Source organism: Oncorhynchus nerka, linkage group LG11 (genome assembly GCF_034236695.1).
Source record: "Oncorhynchus nerka isolate Pitt River linkage group LG11, Oner_Uvic_2.0, whole genome shotgun sequence".
Taxonomy (NCBI): Eukaryota; Metazoa; Chordata; class Actinopteri; order Salmoniformes; family Salmonidae; genus Oncorhynchus; species Oncorhynchus nerka.
The window spans coordinates 54,029,452-54,055,826 of record NC_088406.1 but is presented as its reverse complement, the minus strand read 5'-3'; the positions used below and the strand labels follow the sequence as shown (position 1 = coordinate 54,055,826).

Genomic DNA, 26,375 nt, shown 5'->3' with positions numbered 1-26,375 from the left:
TTGATAGACCTTTTATAGGGTTAGGGTTGGTGTTCCCACACGGCCACATCTCCATGTTACAGCGTGTGTTTACGGAAGATAAAAGGCCGTGCTAATTAGCTATCTAGCATGCTCTGAATACCTGTGTGTAACTGAAGAAGTCCGCCAGAAACGTGTTGTCGTTGAAAAATACTGTCACTGTAACTGTGATTAAAGCCGGTTAAACCAGTGTATATTTTGCATTTGCGAAATTATTTTGGTGTGATATGATAGTAAAGGGCTTTATGTTTCTAGAACAGAATCGCAATTTGAGCATCGATTCACGTTTAGATGGAGTATTTGGCTGTCAGAGCCAGTCTATCTCTGAAAATAACATATACAGTCCTTGGACCTTAGGGAGTAATGGTAAGCTCCGTTAGAGTAGTTATTGGGCTAAACTGAACTTATACCCAGTCTCTTGTTATTCGTGTAATAATACATTGACGCATTGTTTTATTAGGTATATTGTTTGATGGCTGTTTTAATTTGTCTATTTTGTCCAAAGTTAATAAATGAGCGATATGGTATCATGAACCTCGAGATAAGGAAAGAGGCATGATATGAACTCGTGTGACCTGTTGCACTCTGGCAGACGTGGACATTACATGTGAATTGCTAAACATTAATCAGCATAGGCTGTCAACAACAATAACCTTGCTCTTACAATTTAGCATTTATTCTTCATCTTTCATTATAAAGTTAGAAATCTCGACAGACCATTATCCCAGAGCCATGTTTAGGGAAAATGCAACTCGGGCAAATTCAAATAAAATGATATAAAAATCAAGCTTTCATTAAATCACATGTAAGATACTAAATTAAAGCTACACTTGTGAATCCAGCCAACATGTCAGATTTTAAAAAGGCTTTTCAGCGAAAGCATAAGAAGCTAGTATCTGATGATAGCACAACAGTAAATAAAGAGGGTAGCATATTTCAACCCTGCAGGCGCTACACAAAACGTTGACGAGCTTCTTTTGTTGGCACTCCAATATGTCCCATAAACGTCACAATTGGTCCTTTTGTTCGATTAATTCCGTCCATATATATCCAAAATGTCAATTTATTTGGCGCGCAGAAAAAAACAGGTTCCAAATTGCGCAATGTCACTACAAAATATTTCAAAAGTTGCCTGTAAACTTTGCAAACTACTTTTGTAATACAACTTTAGGTATTTTTAAACGTTAATAATCGATCAAATTGAAGACAGGTCTATCTATGTTCAATACAGGAAGACAACAAACCAAGCTACTTTTCAAGTCTTGCGCAACACTCAACCGTGTTACGCAGTTCCTAGATGGCCATACTTCTTCATTGCACAAAGGAATAACCTCAACCAAATTCCAAAGACTGGTGACATCCAGTGGTAGCAGTAGGAACTGAAAACAAGTTCCTAAGAAATATCGTTTCCCAATGAGAACTCAATGAACAGACAGAAACCAAAAAAAAAAAAAATTCTGAACGGTTAGTCCCCGGAGTTTTGCCTGCTACATAAGTTCTGTTATACTCACAGACATGATTCATAAAGTTTTTGAAACTTCAGAGTGTTTTCTATCCAAATCTACTAATAATATGCATATCTTATATTCTTGGCATTAGTAGCAGGAAGTCTAAATTGGGCATGCTATTATTTATCCAAAAGTGAAAATGCTGCCCCCTATACCTTAAGAACTTTGTACACTTTATACAAACTAAACTCAGAAAAAAAAGAAACGTAAACTGTTTATTTTCAGCAAACTTAACATGTGTAAATATTTGTATGAACATAAGATTCAACAATTGAGACAAACTGAACAATTTCCACAGACATGTGACCAACAGAAATGGAATAATGTGTCCCTGAACAGGGGGGGGGTCAAAATCAAAAGTAACAGTCAGTATCTGGTGTGGCCACCAGCTGCATTAAGTACTGCAGTGCATCTCCTCCTCATGGACTTCACCAGATTTGCCAGTTCTTGCTGTGAGATGTTACCCCACTCTTCCAACAAGACACCTGCAAGTTCCCAGACATTTCTGAGGGGAAATTGCCCTAGCCCTCACCCTCTGATCCTAGCCCTCACCCTCTGGTTCCAGATGTGCTCATTGGGATTGAGATCCGGGCTCTTCGCTGGCCATGGCAGAACACTGACATTCCTGTCTTGCAGGAAATCACGCACAGAACGAGCAGTATGGCTAGTGGCATTGTCATGTCAGGATGAGCCTGCAGGAAGGATACCACATGAGGGAGGAGGATATCTTCCCTGTCACGCATACTGTTGAAATTGCCTGCAATGACAACAAGCTCTGTCCGATGATGCTGTGAGACACCGCCCCAGACCATGACTGACCCTCCACCTCCAAATCGATCCCGCTCCAGAGTACAGGTCTCGGTGTAACGCTCATTCCCTTGACGATAAACGCAAATCCGACCATCACCCCTGGTGAGACAAAACCGTGACTCGTCAGTGAAGAGCACTTTTTGCTAGTCCTGTCTGGTAAGCCCTCAGTCCAGCCCCTCTCAGCCTATTGCAGAGCACTGATGGAGGGATTGTGCGTTCCTGGTGTAACCTGGGCAGTTGTTGTTGCCATCCTGTACCTGTCCCGCAGATGTGAGGTTCGGATGTACCGATCCTGTGCAGGTGTTGTTACATGTGGTCCGCCACTGTGAGGACGATCAGCTGCCCATCCTGTCTCCCTGTAGTGCTGTCTTAGGTTTCTCACAGTACGGACATTGCAATTTATTGCCCTGGCCACATCTGTAGTCCTCATGCCTCCTTGCAGCATGCCTAAGGCACGTTCTTTCTTTTGCTGTTTTTCAGAGTCAGTAGTGTCCTAAGTTTTCATAACTGTGACCTTAATTGCCTACCATCTGTAAACTGTTTGTCTTAAAGACCTTCCACATGTGCATGTTCATTAATTATTTATGGTTTATTGAACAAGCATGGGAAACTGTGTTTAAATTCTTTGCAATGAAGATCTGTGAAGTTATTTGGATTTTTACGAACTCTCTTTGGAAGACAGGGTACTGAAAAAGGGCCGTTTCTTTTTTTTGCTTCGTTTAGAATGCAAATGTTTTATTATGGATTTTTGAAAAGGGGGGAATTCATCAACCATTTCACAATCCATTCTCCATTGTCTGTTCCATACTCCAGGGGTAATCCTAAAACTCGTGTCCTCAGCCAAACCGGTTTGGTACACAGTGGGGGTAATCAGACAGTCTAGGTCACAACGGGTAATCACACAGATATTTCTCTCTTCTCACACTCTTCATAACACACGCTTCCCTCTCCGTTCTATGCCCCTTTGTGCAGGCCGCTTCCTCTTTTTTATCCCCAAGCACTCCCTGGCTTAATCATAACTGGCATGCAGATCAGTAGAAATGGTAAGATAAATTGGCATTCCACATGAGAAAGGTTGCCGACTCCTCGTGTAGCCTATTACCGGCAACATCAGGAGAGTAATGTCAGAATCTGCAAAAGCCAGTATGGTCAGGGGTTTTTTTTCTTCCCCTTTTGGTTATCTTGATATCTGAATAACTTTTTTTTTTTTTTTTGGTCTTATTTCATCAAACAGTGCGCTTAAAGCATCAGTTAAGCTCAATGCATATAGTTGATTTTTATTAAAACACACAGGGTTGTTGTGAAGGTAACTGAAATATATTATCAGCAGAGTGTAGGTGTTGTTGCCTACCTTCACAACCTAGAGGTGGCCCGTCAGGAAGTCCAGGACCCAGTTGCACAGGGCGGGGTTCAGAGACCCAGGCCCCGAGCTTAATGATGATCTCGGAGGGTACTATATATGGATAATACATGTTTAAAACTTTGACTAATCGATTGGTCGAAAGAACAGACTTTCGGTCGACAAAGATCTTTTTTAGTTGGGCACAGCCCTGCTCCTGGCCTCTAACCTCTTGCCTGTCTGGTTGTCCTGGCAGCCCTGTGTGTGACGATGCCGGATGTGGAAGCAGAGAGCAGCACCCAGCCGGAGGCCATGGAGGAGGAAGAGCCTCTCTTCAGTAACCTGGACCTCTTCCTCTTCACCCTCATCGCCGGCCTCATCATCTACTGGTTCATGTCCCGCAAGAAGGCCGAGCCCATCCCCGAGTTCAAGCAGCTCGACCAACCGTGAGTACCGCTCGTTATGTGCTAAATGCACACCATGTGCTTGCTGTACATCTCTCACCAAACCCACCTAGTATTGGTGTTGAAATAAGTCACAAGGGCCTAAACATAGTGTTAAGAGCACAATTATAGTAGTATTACTGTATTACTCATAGAATTAGAATACAAGAATGGGCATGAACCTTCTTATGATGGTCCAAAGTTCAGCCATGTTGGTCAGGGAGTTGGTCAATCATGGTTTACCAGTGCTGTGAAAAGATAGTGTAAAACAATGAATGTGTAGTAGTAACAGTTGAAGTCGGAAGTTTACATACACCTTAGCCAAATACATTTAAACTCAGTTTTTTACAATTAGTATTTGGTAGCATTGCCTTTAAATTGTTTAACTTGGGTCAAATGTTTCGGGTGCCTTCCACAAACTTCCCACAATAAGTTCCCACAGTTCCTCCTGACAGAGCTGGTGTAACTGAGTCAGGTTTGTGCCTCCTTGCTCGCACATGCTTTTTCAGTTCTGCCCACAAATGTTGTATAGGATTGATGTCAGGGCTTTGTGATGGCCACTCCAATAGAACATGCCTACAAGCCCTCAGTCCAGCCTCTCTCAGCCTATTGCGGACAGTTTTCATAACTGTGACCTTAATTGCCTACCGTCTGTAAGCTGTTAGTGTCTTAATGAACGTTCCACGGGTGCATGTTCATGAATTGTTTATGGTTCATTGAACAAGGATGGGAAACAGTGTTTAAAGCTTTTCAATGAAGATCTGTGAAGTTATTTGGATTTTTACGAATTATCTTTGAAAGACAGGGTCCTGAAAAAGGGACTTTTCTTTTTTTGCTGAGTTTATGAATCGGTTGTTAGCAAGTTTTTGATTTCATTAACCTTATTTCTAAGGATACATATATTAATATATGTGCTATTTTCAGCCCTTTCCTGGGAAGGGGATGTTGTTGTGAAGGTAACTGAAATAAATTATCAGCAGAGTGTAGGTGTTGTTGCCTACCTTCACAACCTAGAGGTGGCCCGTCAGGAAGTCCAGGACCCAGTTGCACAGGGCGGGGTTCAGAGACCCAGGCCCCGAGCTTCATGATGATCTTGGAGGGTACTATGGAGTTGAAGGCTGACCTGTAGTCAATGAACAGCATTCTTACATCGGTATTCGTCTTATCCAGGTGGGATAGGGGAGTGCGATGGCGATTGCGTCATCCGTGGATCTATTGGGGTGGTATGCAAATTGCACTGGGTCTAGGGCAGGGGTCCCCAAACTTTTTCCTGTGAGGGCCACATAACTTTTCCCTTCTCTGATGGGGGGCCGGTGTCAGTTTGTAACAGAAAAAGTGTGACGATCGTAGGGGAGCTTAAAAAATGTATTGTTTTCCAGAAACATAACCAAATAACCCTTTCCAGGTTCTTTACAGAAAAAAAGTCAGGAAACAAATAATAACACTATTAATGAAATAAATAATAACTAAATAACCCTCTCTGAGTTCTTCACAGAAAAAACAGGAAATAAATAATAACTAAATAACTCTCTCTGGGTTCTTCATAGAAAAAAAAGCCATGGAACATTAACTTTCTGTCGTGCCATGCACAATCTTAACAGATAAAAGTTCAGCTCAGTTGTCAGAGCAGAATCTCTGACACATATGAGCAGTCTCTTAAAGTTCTTGTGTTCCTTCCTTATAATCCTTTTGTAGGTTCCAGTAGGCTTGTAGACACCGCTGTTTGCAGCTCTCTCTCATCAACTTCCCTGTGAAAACCACAAAAGAAGCAGGTTGAGAAACTGAACTAAGTGATACAGCACCTACACAGCACAATACATTTCACTACCAGTATGGTTGTAAAGATGGATTTTATCCCAGTAGATTTTATTATGATTATATTTGTTTATGCTCAGAATGACTCATTCAAGTCAGAAAAGTGAGCTTACCTATGTATGTTCATCAGTGTGAACTGTGGGCCTGCATCTGGCTGGTGAGAAGTTGAATATCAGGTTCCATTCTAGTTACAGCCAGTCTCAAGCACTGATGCAAAAGTTCATCTGTCAATCTTGATCTCATCGGGGTTTTCAGCAGTTTCATGCGAGAAAAGGTTTTCTCGCAGATATACGTGCTGCCAAAAACTGTGGACATTTTCATTGCGTGTTTTTTTGATGTTTGGATATGTGTCGTTTGGGAGGGCGGCATAGAAGTCAATGAGACTGTTGGGCTTGAATGCGTCTTTCAGAACATCACAGTTCTGTAACTCAGCCAACTCAAACTGATATGAAGGCTGGGCTTCATCAATGTCGGCAACAAAGGGGTTCTGAAAAAGACGGATTTCTTTTGCATGAACACGTAGTTCACTGAATCGCACACCGAACTCCGCCTTCAGCATTTCCAGTGCTTCCACGCACTTTTCAGCTGGGAACGGGACCGCTGGGTTCTCTGTCGACAGGTTTTGGGTAGCAGGAAGATGGACGAAGTTGCGCTTTTTCACTTGTTCCAAAATCAGCGCTAATTTCACCTCAAATGCTTTTATGTGTGAATACATGTCGCAAATGAGTTTCCCCTCGCCTTGTAGCTGCAAGTTAAGGCTGTTAAGTATTTCTGTCACGTCTGTTAAAAATGCGAGGTGCCATTTCCATTCTGGGTCGATCAGCTCTGGGACCGTTTTGTCTTTTAAATGAAGAAATGCGTTAATTTCGGGTAGCAGCTCGTAAAACGCCTCAAAACTCTGCCCGGCTCAGCCATCGGACATCTGTGTAGTACAGCACATCTCCGTGCGTAGACTCCAGTTCAGACAGGAATTCTTGGAACTGCCTGTGTTTAAGTCCCTTTGCTCTGATGAAGTTTATGCACGACACCACAACCTTCATTACAGAATCCCACTTCAACACTTTGCAGCACAGTGCTTGCTGGTGAATTAGGCAGTGGACTCGTAGCGGGCGGTGAGACCCCTTTTTCCAACTCCCGGTTCATGCGTCCTATTAGACCGCGAGTTTCGCCCACCATGCTAGGAGCCCCGTCAGTCGTGATGCTAGCTAGCTTTGACCAGTCCAGGTCCAACTTCTCCATGGTTTGGCACACTTTGTCAAAAATATCCTCTCCCGTTGTAGTCCCTTTGAGACTTTGGAGGGCTGCCAGCTCCTCGCATATCTCAAAGTTTGCGCTAACTCCACGAATAAAAATGAGCAGTTGCGCTGTGTCTTGCACGTCCGTGCTCTCATCCAGTGCTAATGAAAAAAGTCAAATTCTTTCGTCTTCTGCTGCAGCTGGGCATATACATTACTCCCGATTTCTTCAACGCGTCTGGTGATTGTACTCGCCGACAGACTTACGGCATTAAATGCATCTTTCTTCTCGGGACACACCTCCTCCGCGACAGCATCCATACATTTCTTAACAAACTCTCCGTCAGTGAAAGGCTTACCGCTTCTTGCTATCAGTTTAGCAACCCGAAAGCTGGCCCGAACGGATGCCTGGTTCAGCTGAGCTTGGCGTACAAATGTATTCTGCTGAGATAGTAGTCCACTTTTTAGCTTTGAGAGTTTGTCTGCTCGTATTTGGCCTTGCAAGCTATCGTACTTGTCTTTGTGACGGGATTCATAGTGTCGGCGAAGATTGTATTCTTTGAATACCGCCACCGTCTCTTGACAGATGAGACAAACAGCCTTTTCTTTGCATTGAACAAAAAAAAAATATTTGTCCACTGCAGGTTAAATACCCTGCATTCTGAATCAATTTTTCTCTTACCTAACCTTTTCGCCATTATTCCGTTCTCTCTTTGACAGGGCCGGGCCTAGGATTTTTTTTCTGGAGGCCAAATAGGAAAAAAATTCGATAGCGTCTCTGGTATTGTTCAGAGGGCCGGGCCAAATGTAGTGGGCCGTAGTTTGGTGACCACTGGTCTAGGGTGTCTAGTAAGGTGGAGCTGATACGATCCTTCACTAGCCTCTCAAAGCACTTCATGATGACAGAAGTGAATGCTACGGGGGGATCGTCATTTAGTTCAGTTACCTTAGCTTTCTTGGGTACAGGAACAATGGTGTACATCTTGATGCAAGTGGGGACAACAGACTGGGATAGGGAGAGATTTGAATATGTTTGTGCAGGCTCTGAGGACGCAGCTAGAGATGCTGTCTGGTCCAGCAGCCTTGTGAGGGTTAAGACACAAATGTCTTATTCCCGTCGGCCACGGAGAACGAGAGCTCGCAGTCCACAGGAGCTATGGTGGCCTGCACTGTTTCTCTCAAAGCGGGCGTAGGTGTTTAGCTTGTCCTGGAGCAAGACGTTGGTGTCAGCGATGTGGCTGGCTTTCTTTATAATCCGCGATTGTCTGGAGTCCCTGCCACATATGTCTCGTGTCTAAGCCATTGATTTGCGACTCCACTTTGTCTCTGGATCTGACGTTTTGCCTGTTTGGTGGCTGGACTGTTTGGTGGTATGACTGGACTGTTTATACTCAACCATATTCCCAGTCACCTTGCCGTGGTTAAATGCGGTGGTTAACGCTTTGAGTTTTGCGTGAATGCTGCCATCTATCCACAGTTTTTGGTTTGGATAGGTTTTAATCGTCAGTGGGAACAACATCCCCTATACACGTTGTAAACAAGTTGTAAATGTAACAAGTACTGATATTGGAGTGGAGTGCTGCAGAGATGGTTGTCCTTCTGGAAGGTTCTCCCATTTCCACAGAGGAACTCTGGAGCTCTGTCAGTGACCATCGGATTCTTGGTCACCTCCCTGACTTTTATCTCCCTCACCAACTTCAAACATCAGCTATCTGAGCAGCTAACCGATCGCTGCAGCTGTACATAGTCTATTGGTAAATATCCCACCCATTTTCACCTACCTCATCCCCATACTGTTTTTATTTATTTACTTTTCTGCTCTTTTGCACACCAATATCTCTACCTGTACATGACCATCTGATCATTTATCACTCCAGTGTTCATTTGCAAAATTGTAATTATTCGCCTACCTCATGCCTTTTGCACACATTGTATATAGACTCCCCCCTTTTTTTTTCTATTTTTTTTTTCTACTGTGTTATTGACTTGTTAATTGTTTACTCCATGTGTAACTCTGTGTTGTCTGTTCACACTGCTATGCTTTATCTTGGCCAGGTCGCAGTTGCAAATGAGAACTTGTTCTCAACTAGCCTACCTGGTTAAATAAAGGTAAAAAAATAAATAAAAGGCCCTTCTCCCCCAATTGCTCAGTTTGGCCAGGGCGGCCAGCTCTAGGAAGAATCTGGGTGGTTCCTAACTTCTTCCATTTAAAACTGATGGAGGCCACTGTGTTGTTGGGGACCTTCAATGCTGCAGAAATGTTTTGGTGCCCTTCCCCAGATCTGTGCCTAGACATAATCCTTTCTCAGAGCTCTACGGACCTCATGGCTTGTTATTTGATCTGACGTGCGCTTTCAACACTGGGACCTTATATAGACAGGTGTATGCCTTACCAAATCATGTCCAATCAAAATAATTTACCAAAGGTGGACTCATGAAGTTGTAGAAACATCTCATGGATGATCAATGGGAACAGGATGCACCGGAGCTCAATTTCAAGTCTCCTATCAAAGTGTCTGAATACTGATGTAAATAAGGTTTGTTTTATTTTGAATAAATTTGCTAAAATTTCTAAACCTGTTTAAGCTTCGTTATTATGGGGTACTTGTGTGTAGATTTAGGGAAAAAATATATTTAATGCATTTTAGGATAATCGTGTAACGTAACAACGTTTTGTAAAAGAGAAGGGGTCTGAATACTTTCCGAATAATATTGTATATTTTAGAGCCGCGTTTCCCGAACGCAGTCCTCAGGGTCCAAAGGGGTGCACGTTTTGGTTTTTGCCCTAACACTACACAGCTGATTCAAATCAAAGCTTGATGGTTAGTTGATTATTTGAATCGGCTGTGTAGTGCTAGGGCAAAAACCAAAACGTCCACCCCTTGGTGTCCCGAGGACAGAGTTTGGGAAACACTGTTTTAGATGCTAAGTAAGTCGCTCTGGATAAGAGCGTCTGCTAAATGACTTAAATGTAAATGTAATGCTATTTATACAGAAAATGTGTATAAAACCTGTGTAAATTGTAGGACAATATGTTAGGTTGACTATAATTCCATAATACAGTTTGATACATCACATGCCTTAATTTTCCTGAGTTATTAAAAAGCAGGAAATGCATCACCTATGCCTCTACTGCCATTAAGTCCAATTAGACTGGTTTTGGATTTCTCCCTGACCATTTTGGCTGCCAATATGTAACTTTGAGGGTTTATGACATAGCCCCCTCTAGTAATTTAATAGGATCGCTACAGTGCTACTGCAATATTACTATTGTCTTTCTGGGCCAAACTAAATCCTTGTCTGTTTGTTCCTTTTGTTACGTAATACTTGTATGTTTGGGTTTAGGGTTGGAGGCACACAATGCATCATGGTTTAGAGATCAGTTTACAAAGGCACACCTCATTCGTATCGTGGCAAGGAAACAAATCACGAAGCGGCTTACATTTCAACATTTACATGTTTGAAAACTAACATTATTTTGTCATCCAGAGTCACATTTATTTTCCAAGCTATAGCACACAATTTTACAGACAGCAGGTTTTTAAAGGACCAACTTGTTTGTTCTGCTTCGTGTTTTCATTTTTGTCATGCCCACCCCAAAAAATCACAATACTGGTATCGTCAAAGCCCTACAGTTTACAGTGCTGGTGTGTATTTGCTAAGGGAGGGGCTATAATGTAACTTACATACCATAATTTGGACTTAAATACACATTGCTGTAATGGTAGTCCTATTTTTGCATTGATTAAGCTGCTGTTTGGCAAAGTTAAACCCTCGCCTTGTTTACTGTATTGTTACTGTTGTTCATGAAAGAGGACATTAATAATTTCTCTGTGTTCATACACCTCAGTGGTCTAAAGTTGAGTGTAGTCCATAGTGTGAATGCAAAGAATAATGGAAGTGATTGGCAGTGCACTTATTACCTCTAATTAGGTAATAAGTCAGTGCAATCACATTTTATTGATACAAGTAGAGGTGAAGGGTAAGCCAAAACTGCCTCTGTCAGAGTGCACCCACAGCCTCACGCGCCTGGTTAATTTACTAAATGTTTCAGCCGGGCCCAGTAGTGACCTTTGTTTTCTTTTCCTGGCCCCTCCACCTCTCCGTGAGTAGCTTCTCCTGTGCTGTCATGCTTTCCCCGCCTTCCACTCACTTATCTTATCAGTGACTGAGGTTTGGCCTGAGCTTTGCTCACAGCTCAGCAGATAGGTCAATGTGAAAGTTGGTACCAAGAATCTGGACTTATTCAATGAATTTCATTCAAAGAAACTCACAAGCATCGCATGTGAGCCAAGTCTACTGCTTGTGCTTTCATCGTTGTTTTTTCATGTCTTCTGAGAACCTCTGATCGCCCCCTGGCACCAAGTGACGTGAACAGATTCTTCTCCATTCAAGGATTTTGTGGTTAGATCAGTTGATCGCTGTTTAATTCTGTATGGTTAAGTTTGAATGGGATGCCCCGGCTTGAGGACAAAAGCATATTTCCCATTTCTATCGGCGACTTACACTCCTCCTTGTTGTGAATGATTAGCATTCCTGAACTATATTAAATTTTTGGGAAGATTTTTATAAACTATACAAAACATACAAACGACAACATCATACAAACATTAACGACATCACACCTGCCCAGACCAGGGTGTCTGTGGGTCCTTAAAGTCTTAAGGCTTTTAATTTAGATACATTATTTTAAGTCTTAAATACATTTAGTAGACTGGGATATTGACTACTTTTTATTACGTTCCATTTGCGTTGAACAGAGGTGATGTAAAGAATGGGTGATAGGATTGTGATTTGTGATTTACTTCAATGGAAGGAACTCATTTTAGCTTGAGTCACGCGCAGAGCGGAACCACACTAACACGGAACCCAAACCGGCTGCGCGCGTGAGCCAACGTGCATTAATGTATTTTGTCCCCCCACACCAAACGTGATCACGACACGCAGATTAAAATATCAAAACAAACTCTGAACCAATTATATTAATTTGGGAACTGGTCGAAAAGCATTAAACATTTATGGCAATTTAGCTAGTTAGCTTGCATTTGCTAGCTAATTTGTCCTATTTAGCTAGCTTGCTGTTGCTAGCTAATTTGTCCTGGGATTATAAACATTCAGTTGTTATTTTACCTGAACTGCACAAGGCCCTCTACTCCGCCAATTAATCTACACACAAAATGGTAAACCAAATCGTTTCTAGTCATCTCTCTTCCTTCCAGGCTTTTTCTTCTCTTGACTTCATATTGCAATTGGCAACTTTCATAAATTAGGTGCATTACCGCCACTGACCTCGTTCGTCTTTCAGTCACCCACATGGGTATAACCAATGAGGAGATGGCACGTGGGTACCTGCTTCTATAAACCAATGAGGAGATGGGAGAGGTGACAGGACTTGCAGCGCAATCTGCGTTACAAATAGAACTGACTTCTATTTTAGCACTTGGCAACGAAGACACAGTGAGTCACTCATGACTGTTGGCATATTTTCTTTCAACACGGCATGTGCATTAATCTGTTAGCTAGCAGAGATTGGCTGTGGTGAAGTGGTAAAGGAAGTCGACATGAAACTACGGTAGACACTGCTAACGTTACAGGCTGACTACACCACTCGCATTGCTCTCAACCCCTGGAACAGTCGTTTTGACACACAAGCAGCTCAGCAAGATCAGCTCATCTTGGGTCAAACTGCGGTTCTTCATGGTTGTCTCCAGGACTTTCAGCCCTTTTTTGACCAAGTACCAGATTGACGTGCCAGTGATGCCACTCCACTACAAAGACTTGATAATGGTAATGATTTATATTATAGCAGTGCACAATTTTTGATATTGCTGTTTTGATTAAATCTCTTGTCACTGATTGTACTGTTGATGATATGAAGCTTATGATAGAGGTGATGATAAAGATAAGAGAGTTTTGGAAATATACATGTATTTAATGATGAATGTGGTTAAAATGGTATTTGCATTACATTTTGTGTTTTTCTGTTGGCATAGTCTGCTTAGGCCTTCTGTCAAGAGGGAGCTCCTCCAGGACAGATGATCAGACTGGGTGTCGCTGACCAAAATAATTGGGCCCACCCGAAGGAAGTTGACATAGGCTTGGGTGCAGAGTCAGTCCTCAAGGTAATGTGAGAATTTAAAGTATTACTTTCTATCAAATTATGGTGAGGATAGTTTTCTATTGTATTAAGTCATTCAGCGCAAATTACGGCCCACTGTCCTTGGAGAAAAAACAGTGTAAGGAGAACTCACTGTCCTAGAGTTTAGGAGGGACTGCATGATGAAGGCTATGTCAAACATCCAAAAGAAAGTACAGGACAAGAGCCCCCTGAAATACCTCACCATAAGACGGATGGTGAGTTTGGACATATACTCTGACCCAGACTGGTGTCAGGAAAGGATGATCAATCTTGTGCATACGTTTCTGCTCGACAAGCAGTTGTCAGGAGATGTCTCTGCTTGGTAGTAACAGTTTAATAGAATAGTTCTGGAAGAGGTTTTGTTCTGGATTTATTACCAAATGTATACACTACAACTATAACTTATGTCTGATGTAATATGATTCATCTAAATAATAGTTTTCACTTATTTCTTTTCAACTGTTTTATTACAGGTGATGTGGGAACTTCCTATCCCTTGAGGACAAAAGTAAGCACTTCCTCTCTTTCCGGCCCACAGAGACGAGGCTGGATGTGTTCCTGCATGGTTTCCTCAGCCAATCGTACCCTGAACTTTGGGGTTTCTGTAAGAAGCTTGTTCTGTCCCATGGGCAGGCAGCTGTTGGGAGAGGCTTCTCCATCAACAAGGAGTTGGAAACCTGTAACGTGCAGGAGGGTATAGGGCTGTGGCGGTCACAAAATTGTCAGCCGGTGATTTGTCAAGCAAATAACTGCCGGTTTCACTGTACTTGACCGTTAACATAAACACATTTACAATCTCCTGGCTTCCCCACACAGCTTAGAAGACATTTTAAAAAGTCTAATAAATCCATGTAATATAGCCTACACCTTCACAATGAATCCATTGTTTATTTTAGACAAGTCTAAAGAAGCATGATATGATGAATATTGTGTTTTATTTCAGAAGAAAAGAATAGCATACTCTGTGTTGTCCTTATGTTGGGTCCTGATCTAGCTATGCCAAATGGCTGTTGGCTACACTAGTTAATTTAGCAGACATGATATGCTTATAATACTGTGGTGTTATTTTATAGTATGAAGAATACAATTTGAACAAAGCTGAATAAAATATAAATATTTTCTCAATAATTTGAGGGAGTGCGGACATGCGGCTATTCTGTGTGGAGCGGTGTGTGGTACTCCTATTTGCTTAGTTTAGAGTTATTCTAGTAACTTTAGTTGTTCTACAAATGTTGACAACATGTTTTTGTTTTTAATGCATTGTAAGGCTGCATGCTGAGGCTCTAATAATGATTTTTTAAAAGTCACTTGAAAGGCATGTTCTCTGCTTTTGTTTTTTGCGCAGTCTGTACACGCCTCATTCACAATTTGACAGCACTGCCTTCATGGCGGCATCCCCTTTGTGGCCGTAATGCACCCTAAAAAAAATCTATGCCCTTTGCAGCCCAAAGTGCTGCGTTGTGCCCTTCTCTCTGAGTGTGCTGCTCAATCCGAAGCGTCTTTAATTCACACGGTCTCTGTCACGTGATCGGGTCTTTCTCACAGGCTACAAGTGAAGACAGACAGATCGGGGATGCAACTGCGCGTGTCCTTGTCCAATTCCGAGGTGTATATTGACTATATTATATGAACTGTCCACATTTACTTCTCGGCAGCCAACAAGATGAGTAGGCCTAACGAAACGCAAAATCATTAGCCTATGTCAATCTATCCCCATAGTACAAAAGTCGACCTATTCTGTGCGAGAAATAAATATTCTAAACCGTCTGGGACAGTTGTGGGATGCGATAGATCCCACATTAATACAACCATTACTAGCATCAAAAAAACATTGTTTATGCAATGTGGCTAACGCAACAGATCAGAACATTTAGCTTAAAATGTTGATAAACCATTAGGCTATTTCTTCACATTATAAGCCCACCAATGCACACATGGCAGTAGGCTATAAGCGCAAATGTTCCATTAGCGGAAAACACCATTATCAAAAGTGACTGCAAATGCAATTATGCATGTAATGCTTTTATTATAAAGGTGCATTTTTATGGTGAAAATGATCTTCCCCAAATTTGGAACTCACGCGTTGCTTATATATATATGCCAGTTAGGCTACACCCCTTATAAAGTGAATTAATGTGCTAAATTTTAAGAAGTTATTTGGCCAGTTTAGTTGTGATTACAAACCTTTATTAAAACATATAGGCCTATGGGCTAGGCTACATGAGGTGTGTGACTATGATTCGAACAACTCGCTAAAAAAGGCATAGTTTCTTATGCTGGGCTTCATTCACAAGTCATAATATATCATTCACAAGTGATGAGCTAATATTGTCACCCATCAGACTATTCTTGATTTGATCTTGTCTTTACATATATTATTTAGTATATGTGTGACATTTGTTATGATTTAGAATGGACCATTATCATGCATCTGTATAGAAACGTGCAGCAGGAAAAGAATACATGTCATCTATGCACTTAAACAGTGAATGGTGGACACTTTTCCCCGTGGATTATTTTCATGCCAGCCAGGTAGGCTATACTCCTGTTGTAAATATAAGCAATGTGCTTAATATTAGGAAAGTTGAGAAATAAATATAGTAGGCCTAGCCCATAGAAGCTCATTAGATCCTCTTTTTTATTAGCCGCCATGTTTTCTACCACTACTGCATAGCCTATAGAAATGTTGCGCAACATGAGCTCATGGTCTTTCATGAAGTGTTTGATTTGATTTTCCATTGAAGTCAGAGTGATTACAGGGACAATGGCGTGCTGAGTATCAGGCAGTTAGCAAGTTCGATAGGCTACTAATGACCAGCAGCAGCAACGGCGCTTGGAGAAGCCTAATAACCGTGACTAAACGGACATGTGGAATTTGACTGCCTTTGTGACTCATGACCGCAGGCTTGGCGGTAATACGGTCACCACACCATCCCTAGGAGGGTACAATCATTACCCAGGGACTGGTGTGGGATTATGTCAGTTTGTGGTGGGGTTGTAAAGGTCCCTCTCACCAAGGAGCTACTGACCTCTGCTTTATCAGCAAGGTCAAAATACAGAGCACACCTGGACCAGGAGAAGAGGTAACGTGCTGTGTAAGGGCAGAAGAGAAAAGCTGCAGAGGACAACATAGATGCGCTGTAGAGAAAATAAAAGAAGAAACTGCTGGAGGTATCTGGCAGCCTGATGAAGGATGCAGACAAATTTGCAGAGCAAGCAGAGGGAAAATCCGGCACCTTGATGGTTCCGCTCATCACGAAGTCCAGCACCCTCAGGAGGAGATATAAGAAGAAAATATTTGTATTGAAACAAGTCGAGGCGGAGTTGGAGAGTAAGAACTAAGACAAATGTCATGATAAATGAAAATACATTTAATTTGTCACATGCTCCAAATACAACAGTAGACCTTACAGTGAAATGCTTACTTACAATCCCTTAACCAACAATGCCGTTTTAAGAAAAATACAACAAAAAAATAAGGTAACAAATAATTAAAGAGCAGCAGTAAAATAACAATAGCGAGGCTAAATACAGGGGGTACTGGTGGTCAATGTGCGGGGGTAATTTGTTTGTTGATGTAATTTGAGGTTTTATATATATATATATATATAATGTGGGTAGAATTATTTAAGTGACTTATGCATTTATAATGAGAGTAGCAGTAGTGTAAAGGGGGGGGGGGCAATGCAAGAGATCTGGGTAGCCATTTGATTAGATGTTCAGTAGTCTTATGGCTTGGGGGTAGACTCTGTTTGGAAGCCTCTTGAACCTAGACTTGGCGCTCCGGTACCGTTTTCCGTGTGGTAGCAGAGAGAACAGTCTATGACTAGGGTGGCTGGAGTCTTTGACCATTTTTAGGGCCTTCCTCGGACACCGCCTGAGGTCCTGGACGGCAGGAAGCTTGGCCCCGGTGATGTACTGGGCCGTACTCACTGCCCTCTGTAGTGCCTTGTGGTCGGAGGCCGAGCAGTTGCCATACCAGGCAGTGATGCAACCAGTCATGCTCTCGATGGTGCAGCTGTAGAACCTTTTGAGGATCTGAGGACCCATGCCAAATCTTTTCAGTCTCCTAAGGGGGAATAGGTTTTGTCGTGCCCTCTTCACGACTGTCTTAGACCATGTTAGTTTGTTGGTGATGTGGACACCAAGGAACTTGAAGCTCTCAACCTGCTCCACTACAGCCCCGTCGATGAGAATGGGTCCACAATCATCTCCTTAGTCCCGAACACGTCGAGGGAGAGGTTGTTGTCCTGGCACCACACGGCCAGGTCTCTGACCTCCCTATATTCTGTCTCGTCGTTGTTGGTGATCAGACACTGTTGTGTCATCGGCAAACTTAATGAGTGAACAGGGAGTACAGGAAGGGACTGAACACGGGGGCCCGTCGGATGTGTGCTAAGGATCAGCGTAGCGAGTATGTTGTTACCTACCCTTACCACCTGGGGGTGACCCATCAGGAAGTCCAGGATCCAGTTGCAGAGGGAGGTGTTTAGTGTCAGGGTCCTTAGCTTAGTAATGAGCTTTGAAGGCACTATGGTGTTGAACTCTGAGCTGTAGTCAGTGAATAGCCTTCTCACATAGGTGTTTGTTTTGTCCTGGTGTGAAAGGGCAGTGTGGAGTACAGTAGAGATTGGATCCGTTGGGGCGGTATGCAAATTGGTTTCTGGGATAATTGTGTTGAGGTTGAAAATGTCAGTGAAGACACTTGCCAGTTGGTCAGCGCATGCTTGGAGTACTCATCCTGGTAATCTGTCTGGCCCTGCGACCTTGTGAATGTTGACCTGTTTAAAGGTCTTACTCACATCGGCTGCGGAGAGTGTGATCACACAGTCGTTCGGAACAGCTGCTGCTGTCATGCATGTTTCAGTGTTACTTGCCTCGAAGCGAACAGAGTAATTTAGCTCATCTGGTAGGCTTGTCACTGGGTAGCTCTCAGCTGTGCTTCCCTTTGTAGTCTGTAATAGTTGGCAAGCCCTGCCTCATCTGACAAGCGTTGGAGCCGGTGTAGTACGATTCGACAGAGAGCGGAGAGCAAGTTGTTTCTTCCCTTCATTTTGAGCGTAGTTGAAGTTAGTTGTCCCAGGTCTGGTAGGTAGTGGATTGGCATCAGCAATTGTTTTATTTTTTTATATGCATCTAACATTGCGCTGTTGGTTACAATGTCAACCCTGTACTTTAACTGTTTCCTTGTTAATGAACACATTTGCACAGTGTCCCTAAACTTAAGTAATTGGTGTCCTTTCTGCAGAGGTCTTTTGTTGTAGAATTGGTCTGAAATTGCATTCCAAGTGGCATTAAAAAGTATTAATAAAGTCTTAGATTTATCTTGCTGAAACCTGCCAGACCCACTCACACACACCCACATCTACAGCGCCTGCATCACTTTCCGCGACATGGCCTGAAACTGCACCATTTTGTTTCTCTCCATAGCCCACGCACTTTCAATATTTAAATAATAAATAATTAGAATTTTCCTGTGTGTTAATGATGGCGGATTGATTGATTTAGTTTTTTCAAGATGAGTGATTAGAAGAGAATTGTCCAACCCATATCGGGTTGCCATGTCTTAAAATATGCAGACAGATGGATTAAAAGTATGTTTACATTTGTAATACTTCTGGCAGCCATCTTTCTATTTCCGCCCACAATTTCTGGACTTTACAGCATTCCCAGAAAGCATTAATTATTGAGTAATTATTAATTTTACACTGAAGACATGACTCTGCTGTTGTGCTGTAGAATTTGTAAATTTTGCCACTTGTATAATAGGTTAGTTTATACTGGATTGAGCATACGTTTTCGTTAACTGTAATTCCATTAGTTATGCTCTTTCCCTCCATCTTTTGCCAACATCAGTTATTTTTAAGTCTTGGTTAAGATTGAGATTTGCCAGTTGGATATGCTCTCTGAAAAGGTTTTGTACATCTTCCCTCTATGAACATCCTTTTCTGACTCAAATAAGATTCCCTCAAGGTTGCTCTGATATCCAAAAGATTTTCAATTGATGTTGCATGATAAGTAACTTTTTAAAAGTTGATTGTATACTTCAGTCTAACATTAATAAATGTATTTCCTGTTACCAAGTCATGAATCATTATTTTTTTCAATATAATTTGATCTGAGAAATTCAGCTAATTGATTGCATCCAAATGTTAATTTATATTTATTAAATAAATATAGTGTTCCAAATCAGATGTTGGGTAAACTTTTTCCTAGCAATGTGTAAGATGGGAGGAGTCCACATTTTGTTGGACAAAAGCCACCCACAGACCATACACCCCATGCAATCCCACCCCAACAACCAGTATAAATTGTATTTTGGACAATTACTATGAAGCTGTAGCTTGGAATATTGCTTTTCCATACTATGTAATGTATTCCCTGTGAATCTGGAAGTTTTTTCCCCACAGAGAAATTAGTAGTTGAAGTCCCTTGCATCATTTACCATAAAGTAGTGTGAAAGTACCAGGTTTGGACCACTAGGTGCCGTTGTTCCTGCTATACCGTCACACTCATCCATTTTGCTGGGCTCTTATGTTTATTGTACTAAACAAAAATATAAACGGTACACGTAAACTGCTTGTACCATGTTTCATAAGCTGAAAGAAATTATCCCAGAAAAAACATTTCTCAAATGTTGTGCACAAATTTGTTTATATCCCTGTTGGTGAGCATTGTATCCTTTGTCAGAATGCCACAGATGTCTCAAGTTTTGAGAGAGCGTACAATTGGCATGCTAACTGCAGGAATGTCCACCAGAGCTGTTGCCAGATAATTTAATGTTCATTTCTCTACAATAAGCCGCCTCCAACTTCTTTTTAGAGAATTTGGCAGTACGTCCAACCGGCCTCACAACCGCAGACCATGTGTAACCACGCCAACCAAGGACCTCCACATCCAGCTTCTTCACCTGCAGGATTGTCTGACACCAGCCACCTGGACAGCTGATGAAACTGACTGTAATACAGTCTTTATGTGGGGGAAAACTAATTCTGATTGGCTGGGACTGGCTCCCCAATGGGTGAGCTTATGTGTTTCCAGGCTCACCCATGGCTGCACCCCTGCTCAGTCATGTGAAATGCTTAGCCTAATGAATTGACTGATTTCCTTATATGAGCTGTGACGCAGTAAAATCGCTAGTTGTTGCATGTTGCGTTTATTTTTGGTCAGTATATTTTGAGCCCTCTATGCAAAGATGTGAGACTCACAAGTATGATGTTTTCCGTTTTGCTCTACGACCCCCACAAGCATCACGATACTTGTATGAAGTTGGTACATCCGATCTGCCAACTTCTGTCAGTTTGCTCTAGGACGCCCACAAGCCTCACAAAACTAGTCTGAAGGTAGCCGGTTAGCAGTAAGAAAAATTATGGAAGTGAATATATGAAGATAGTTCAGTGCCTTAAATAAAATAACATTTTTTCCCCTCTTATCAGATATAGGACAGGCACTTCAGACCAACTTCATGAAAAATTTTGGGGGGGGGGGGGCTGTCTTTATCCATTTATAAAGCTGTCGTTCGATACATTTCTATGGACTAAGCAATAAGGCCAAATTCAATGTTTCAAGTAATTGTAATTTATGTTATATACCTTAAGTGCCTAAAACTCCAAATCAAATGGCTAAATGAACCTTGCTATGACCGTCTTAAAACATGAACATATGTTAGCTAAGTAGAAACCCCCCCCAGCCTATGTGTCATTGAGTACAGCTACAGCACCCGTTGTCACAGGAAGGCCAAAAAGATCAAGGACATAAACCGCCCTAGCCACGGCCTGTTCACCCCGCTATCGTCCAGAAGGCGAGGTCAGTACAGGTGCATCCAAGCTGGGACTGAGAGAATGAAAAACAGCTATCTCAAGGCCGGCCATCAGACTGTTAAATAGCCATCACTAGTCGGCTTCCGTCGGTTACTCAACCCTGACCTTAGAGGCTGCTGCCCTATATACATAGACTTGGAATCACTGGCCACTTTAATAATGGAACACTAGTCACTTTAATAATGTTTAAATACTGCTTTACTCATCTCATATGTATATACTGTATTCTATTCTACTGTAATTTAGTAAATGCCACTCCGACATTGCTCAATCTAATATTTATATATTAATTCCATTCTTTTACTTTTAGATTTGTGTCTATTGTTGTGAATTGTTAGGTAATATTGCACTGTTGGAGCTAGGAACACCCAGCATTTCGCTACAACTGCGTCACGCAATAACATCTGTATGTTACCAATACAATTTTTGATTTGATATGAGTCAAACATTTATTCTACTGTCAAATTTGACTACAAATTGTAAATAGGATAAAATTGGTCTCGTCCAAAACGGAATTTTGTGAGACTTATGGTCGTGACTGCATCACAACAAATGACGGTTGGGTTTGTTTCCATCCTGCCCACATTTGGCAGCACAGAAGTAATCATCAATTCAGAGTGTGTTGGAGCGAACCATTAAGGAGAGCTGAGCATTAAATAGGTCTAGTTGCCAGGCCATATGACACCCAGGCTATACTCTATTTTTGAAAGAGTACAATAACCAAGACCATACGTACATTTATGACAGCTGGACGTACTATGGTCAGAAGGATACAGGAAGAAGGATGAAAGCAAGATAACTGATGACTAACACGTAAAACATAAGCATGCAATGCATACATTATTTTTAGAAAGTGAAAAGGGTTCTACCATCATTATAACCTAAGCAAAAGCAAATGTGGGCGTGAACGAGCAAGCTCTGAGATGAAAAGAAAATAATGGAGAAAGGTCAAGGGAAGCTATTTTCATATAGAGGGAGGGGACTCTATACGTTATGCAAAGACTGAAATCCTATAAAGGCAGGACTCTGTAATATGAGAATTTAGTCTCTTTCCATGGAGGGGCTCGGCCCTGTTATGTTTGTGATAGGGTCCTTCCATGGAAGTGCTCAGTTTTGCTACTTTGTATTAAAGTGTGTATTGAATTCACAAGTTCTTGTAAGAGTATTGTATTTCTGAGACAATTCTCCACGACAAGTGCAGCTGCACACCCCGATCAGAATGCCTGTGGTAATTGTGGGTTGACTTTGGATATCCCTATGGGACAATGTTAAAATTCCAATGGCTCCAAATTTCAATGACTTTAAAACATTGTAACTAATATAGTAAACATGTATATACAAATATTGAAAGCTTTTAATGACAACTAAATGGTGTGCAACATGAACATATTGTCTCATTTACATTGGGAAATTTGATGGTTCCTAACTAGCCCCGACTAGGCTATCCAAAGAGAGAGGCTATCCAAAGTCAAACCAATTTTGTCACAGTCGCACACCAGCTGAGGTGTCCCACCTGCGAACACACACACACACGAAACCAACTCAGGTTTGAATTCAGTCATGGCCGTTTGCATTTCTTAATGACCAAATCTAAAACGAGGCCAAATCAGGAAGTACAGTCTCTCTTTAGACTGTGGCATATGGTACAAAATGTGATAGCCTCACTTTTTGAAATACAGTACCAGTCAGAAGTTTGGACGCACCTACTCATTCCAGGGTTTTTCTATATTTTTACTATTTTCTACATTCTAGAATAATAGGGATGACATAAACTATGAAATAACATCATGTTGTAAACAAAAGTGTTAAATCAAAATATATTTGAGATTCTTCAAAGTAGCCACCCTTTGTCTTGATGAGAGCTTTGCACACTTGACATTCTCTCAACCAGCTTCATGAGTTAGTCACCTGGAATGCATTTCAATTAACAGGTGTTCCTTGTTAAAAGTTAATTTGTGGACCATCCATATTATGTCAAGAACAGCTGAAATAAACAAAGAGGAACGACAGTCCATCATTACTTTAAGACATGAAGATCAGACAATCGGGCCAGTGACATGCGCTGCCTCCGGAAGCAGCGGTCGAAGATATGACAAGTTAACAAGTTTACATTGCAGTAAAAGGTCTAGCCGAGGGTATTTTCTCACTCTCTTGGCAGTCTCTCGTAGTGAGAATAGGTTCTTAAACAAGATAGCCTGGCATTCTTTTAGCCAACTCCTCTGTTGTGGTGTTCACTGTCATGCCAAGCAATGTTGGCTGAAACACAAACCGATCTGGCAACCAGGCTATAGGAAAGTGTGAAGGTCCTCCAATGACATGCTTGTAACATTCCTATTAATGTTCATCATGTGAAACTATTAGTGTGAAAAGTGATCGTCCCTGTACCAGGCATGTGCTTTTCTTGTTTGTGAAAAGCATCATTGATTTGCAGTGTTTAATGTCCCAGCATATAGTGGTGAAAGAATGATTTTTCATTGTATGATTTTCTCAATAGACTTTGAAAGTACATAACATTTGTCTTCTTTTTCTTTCAGAGCACCTTCTACTCGAGAGACTAGTTTTATTGAGAAGATGAAGAAAACAGTTAGTGTTTTTCTATTTTACGGTATATTGGGGGTGGGAAGGACAATGGTCAAGCTACTAGACTGGCTTTACATAATGGTTCTTAGCTAGAGGACAGCTTGACGGATTGCAGTGGATCCTCTGGACTCCTCAGTCCAGACCTGGGTTCAAATGCTATTTTAAATAATTTGAAATATGTTCTGGGCTGGATTGAGCTTTTCTGGTACAATAGTCAATAGAATTGTCGAAAAGGTGAAAACCATGGCCATCTGGCAATCCAGGCAGAAAAGAGCAAATGCTAAATGTATTTGAAAGATTTCAAATTGCATTTGAACCTAGGTCTGCGCAGTAACGTTACTAGCTGATCTTGAGAAATTGATATAGGCTTGAGTAAGCAAGTGTGATTTGGCTGCAAAGTCCCCAGATATCAGAAGATGAAATAAATAAAATAATGATGGTATTTTACGCCATCATTTTGTCTTGTCTCTGTTGCTCACTGTCTAATGATTTATCATGGGAACCATGAATGGTGACATACAGAGTATACAAATCATAAAGAAGACCTGTTCTTTCCATGACATAGAATGCTATGATCCCTTATTGATGTTACTTCTTAAATCCACTTCAATCATTGTAGAGGAAGGGGAGGAGACTGATTAAAGAAAGATTTCTAAGCCTTGAGACCATAGAGCCCAACACTGGAGGTGTGAAAATAGCCATAATACCAATAGGGGATTTTAGAAACACTTAAAATAAAGGTTGTGCTTCATGTAGGCTCACCCTGGCGTGACATTTGATAACCATGTACATCTCTCTCGGACAAGGTGATTTTTATCAATATATTCGGTTCAATTTACTCTCAGGTTCGAAAATGCTAATTAGCATCAAATTCCTGCACAGGAAGGAAATCATCAGCATGTATTCATCACATCTTTGCTAATGCTGCAGAAATTAGCTTGAAAGCAGTATCCAGATCCATCGGATATATTGCCACTCCTATCTGCCATTACTTCAATCTAAGCTTACTAGAAAGTGTGTGCCCCAGGCTTGGAGTGAAGCAAAAGTCATTCCCGTTACCTAAGAATAGCAAAGCCCCCTTTACTGGCTCAAATAGCCAACCAATCAGCCTTTTACCAACCCGTAGTAAACTTTTGGGAAAAAATAGTGTTTGACCAGATACAATGCTATTTTACAGTAAACAAATTGACAACAAACTTTCAGCATGCTTATAGGGAAGGACATTCAACAAGCACAACACTTACACAAATGGCTGATGATTGGTTGAGAGAAATTGATTTTAAAAAAGATTGGGGGGGCTGTTTTGTTAGACTTCAGTGTGGCTTTTGACATTATCGATCATAGTCTGCTGCTGGAAAAACGTAAGTGTTATGGCTTTACACCCCGTGCTATATTATGGATAAAGAGTTACCTGTCTAACAGAACGCAGAGGGTGTTCTTTAATGGAAGCCTATCCAGCTTAATCCAGGTAGAATCAGGAATTCCCCAAGGCAGCTGTCTAGGCCCATTACTTTTTTCAATCTTTACTAATGACATGTTACTGGCTTTGAGTAAAGTGTGTGTCTATATATACGAATGACTCAACACTATACAACGACTGAAATAACTGCAACACTCAACAAAGAGCTGCAGTTAGTTTCAGAGTGGGTGGCAAGGAATAAGTTAGCCCTACATATTTATAAAACTAAACGCATTGTATTTGGGACTAATCATTCACTAAACCCTAAACCTCAACTAAATCTTGTAATAAATTATGTGGAAATTGAGCAAGTTGAGGTGACTAAACTGCTTGAAGTAACACTGGATTGTAAACTGTCATGATCAAAACATATTGATGCAACTAAGATGGGGAGTATGTCCATAATAAAGTGCTGCTCTACCTTCTTAACAGCACTATCAACAAGGCAGGTCCTACAGGCCCAAGTTTTGTCGCACCTGGACTACTGTTCCGTCATGTGGTCAGGTGCCACAAAAAGGGATTTAGGAAAATTGCAATTGGCTCAGAACAGAGAGGCACAGCTGGCCCTTGGATTTACACAGGGAGCTAACATTAATCATATGCATGGTTCAAAGTGGAGGCGAGATTGACTTCATCACTACATGTATGTATGAGAGGTATTGACATGTTCAATGCACAGAACTGTCTGTTTGAACTAGGGTTGCAAAGGGTAGGAAACTTTCCTGGAAATTTTCCATGGGACGTTAAGATCTGGAATTTTGGGAATTTTGCTTAAATTCATCAAAAAAGTTAGCTTATAACAGTGAACCTTTTTTTGTGGGATACACAAGGCAATTCTAGGTCTTGTGGCAGATTTAGTTTAAACTATCCCCAATTCAATGGAATTGCAACCCTCGCCATGCACAGTGCATTCTTCCATCACATATGCAGTGCACTCTTCCATCACATGTACAGCTGATTCTCAAGATCTTGCACACTAATGAGATGCTATTGAGCCCACACTACTACACTGTCTGAGCCAAGGACTAGATGCTTTCTGGTGAGTTTTGATTACAATACTGGATGGGGTGAATATATTTTCTTTGACATATATTATTTTTTGTTGACTAGTAAATAGTAGCCTAACGCAAAGTGTGTTTAAATCATTTCTAACTTGTTAACAACTTCTGCTAGTTCGTTTTTGCTACCATGTGGGTTTTAGCTTGCTTG

General features: G+C 41.4%; 1 protein-coding gene and 1 long non-coding RNA gene across 5 annotated transcripts in view; one reads left to right on the top strand and one right to left on the bottom strand.

Moving 5' to 3' along the window:
* LOC115137150 (NADPH--cytochrome P450 reductase-like) overlaps positions 1-26,375 on the top strand; it is a 45,001-nt gene that overhangs the window by 2,025 nt on the left and 16,601 nt on the right. For 2 of the 4 annotated variants that reach the window (XM_029673258.2, XM_029673259.2), the window contains exons 2-3: positions 3,932-4,121; positions 23,662-23,710. In XM_029673258.2, the coding sequence (XP_029529118.1) occupies positions 3,946-4,121; positions 23,662-23,710 (225 nt within the window). In that variant the 5' untranslated portion in view covers positions 3,932-3,945. Of the gene's footprint in view, positions 1-7; positions 3,380-3,931; positions 4,122-12,318; positions 13,291-13,780; positions 13,816-23,661; positions 23,711-26,375 lie in introns of those variants that run through there. The other 2 variants (XM_029673257.2, XM_029673260.2) reach the window with 2 other exon arrangements.
* On the bottom strand, positions 5,405-6,829 carry LOC135574001 (uncharacterized). Its single transcript, XR_010465107.1, has 2 exons — positions 6,047-6,829; positions 5,405-5,866 (listed from the first exon to the last, which is right to left on the bottom strand). It is a non-coding gene; the product is annotated as an uncharacterized LOC135574001 (long non-coding RNA).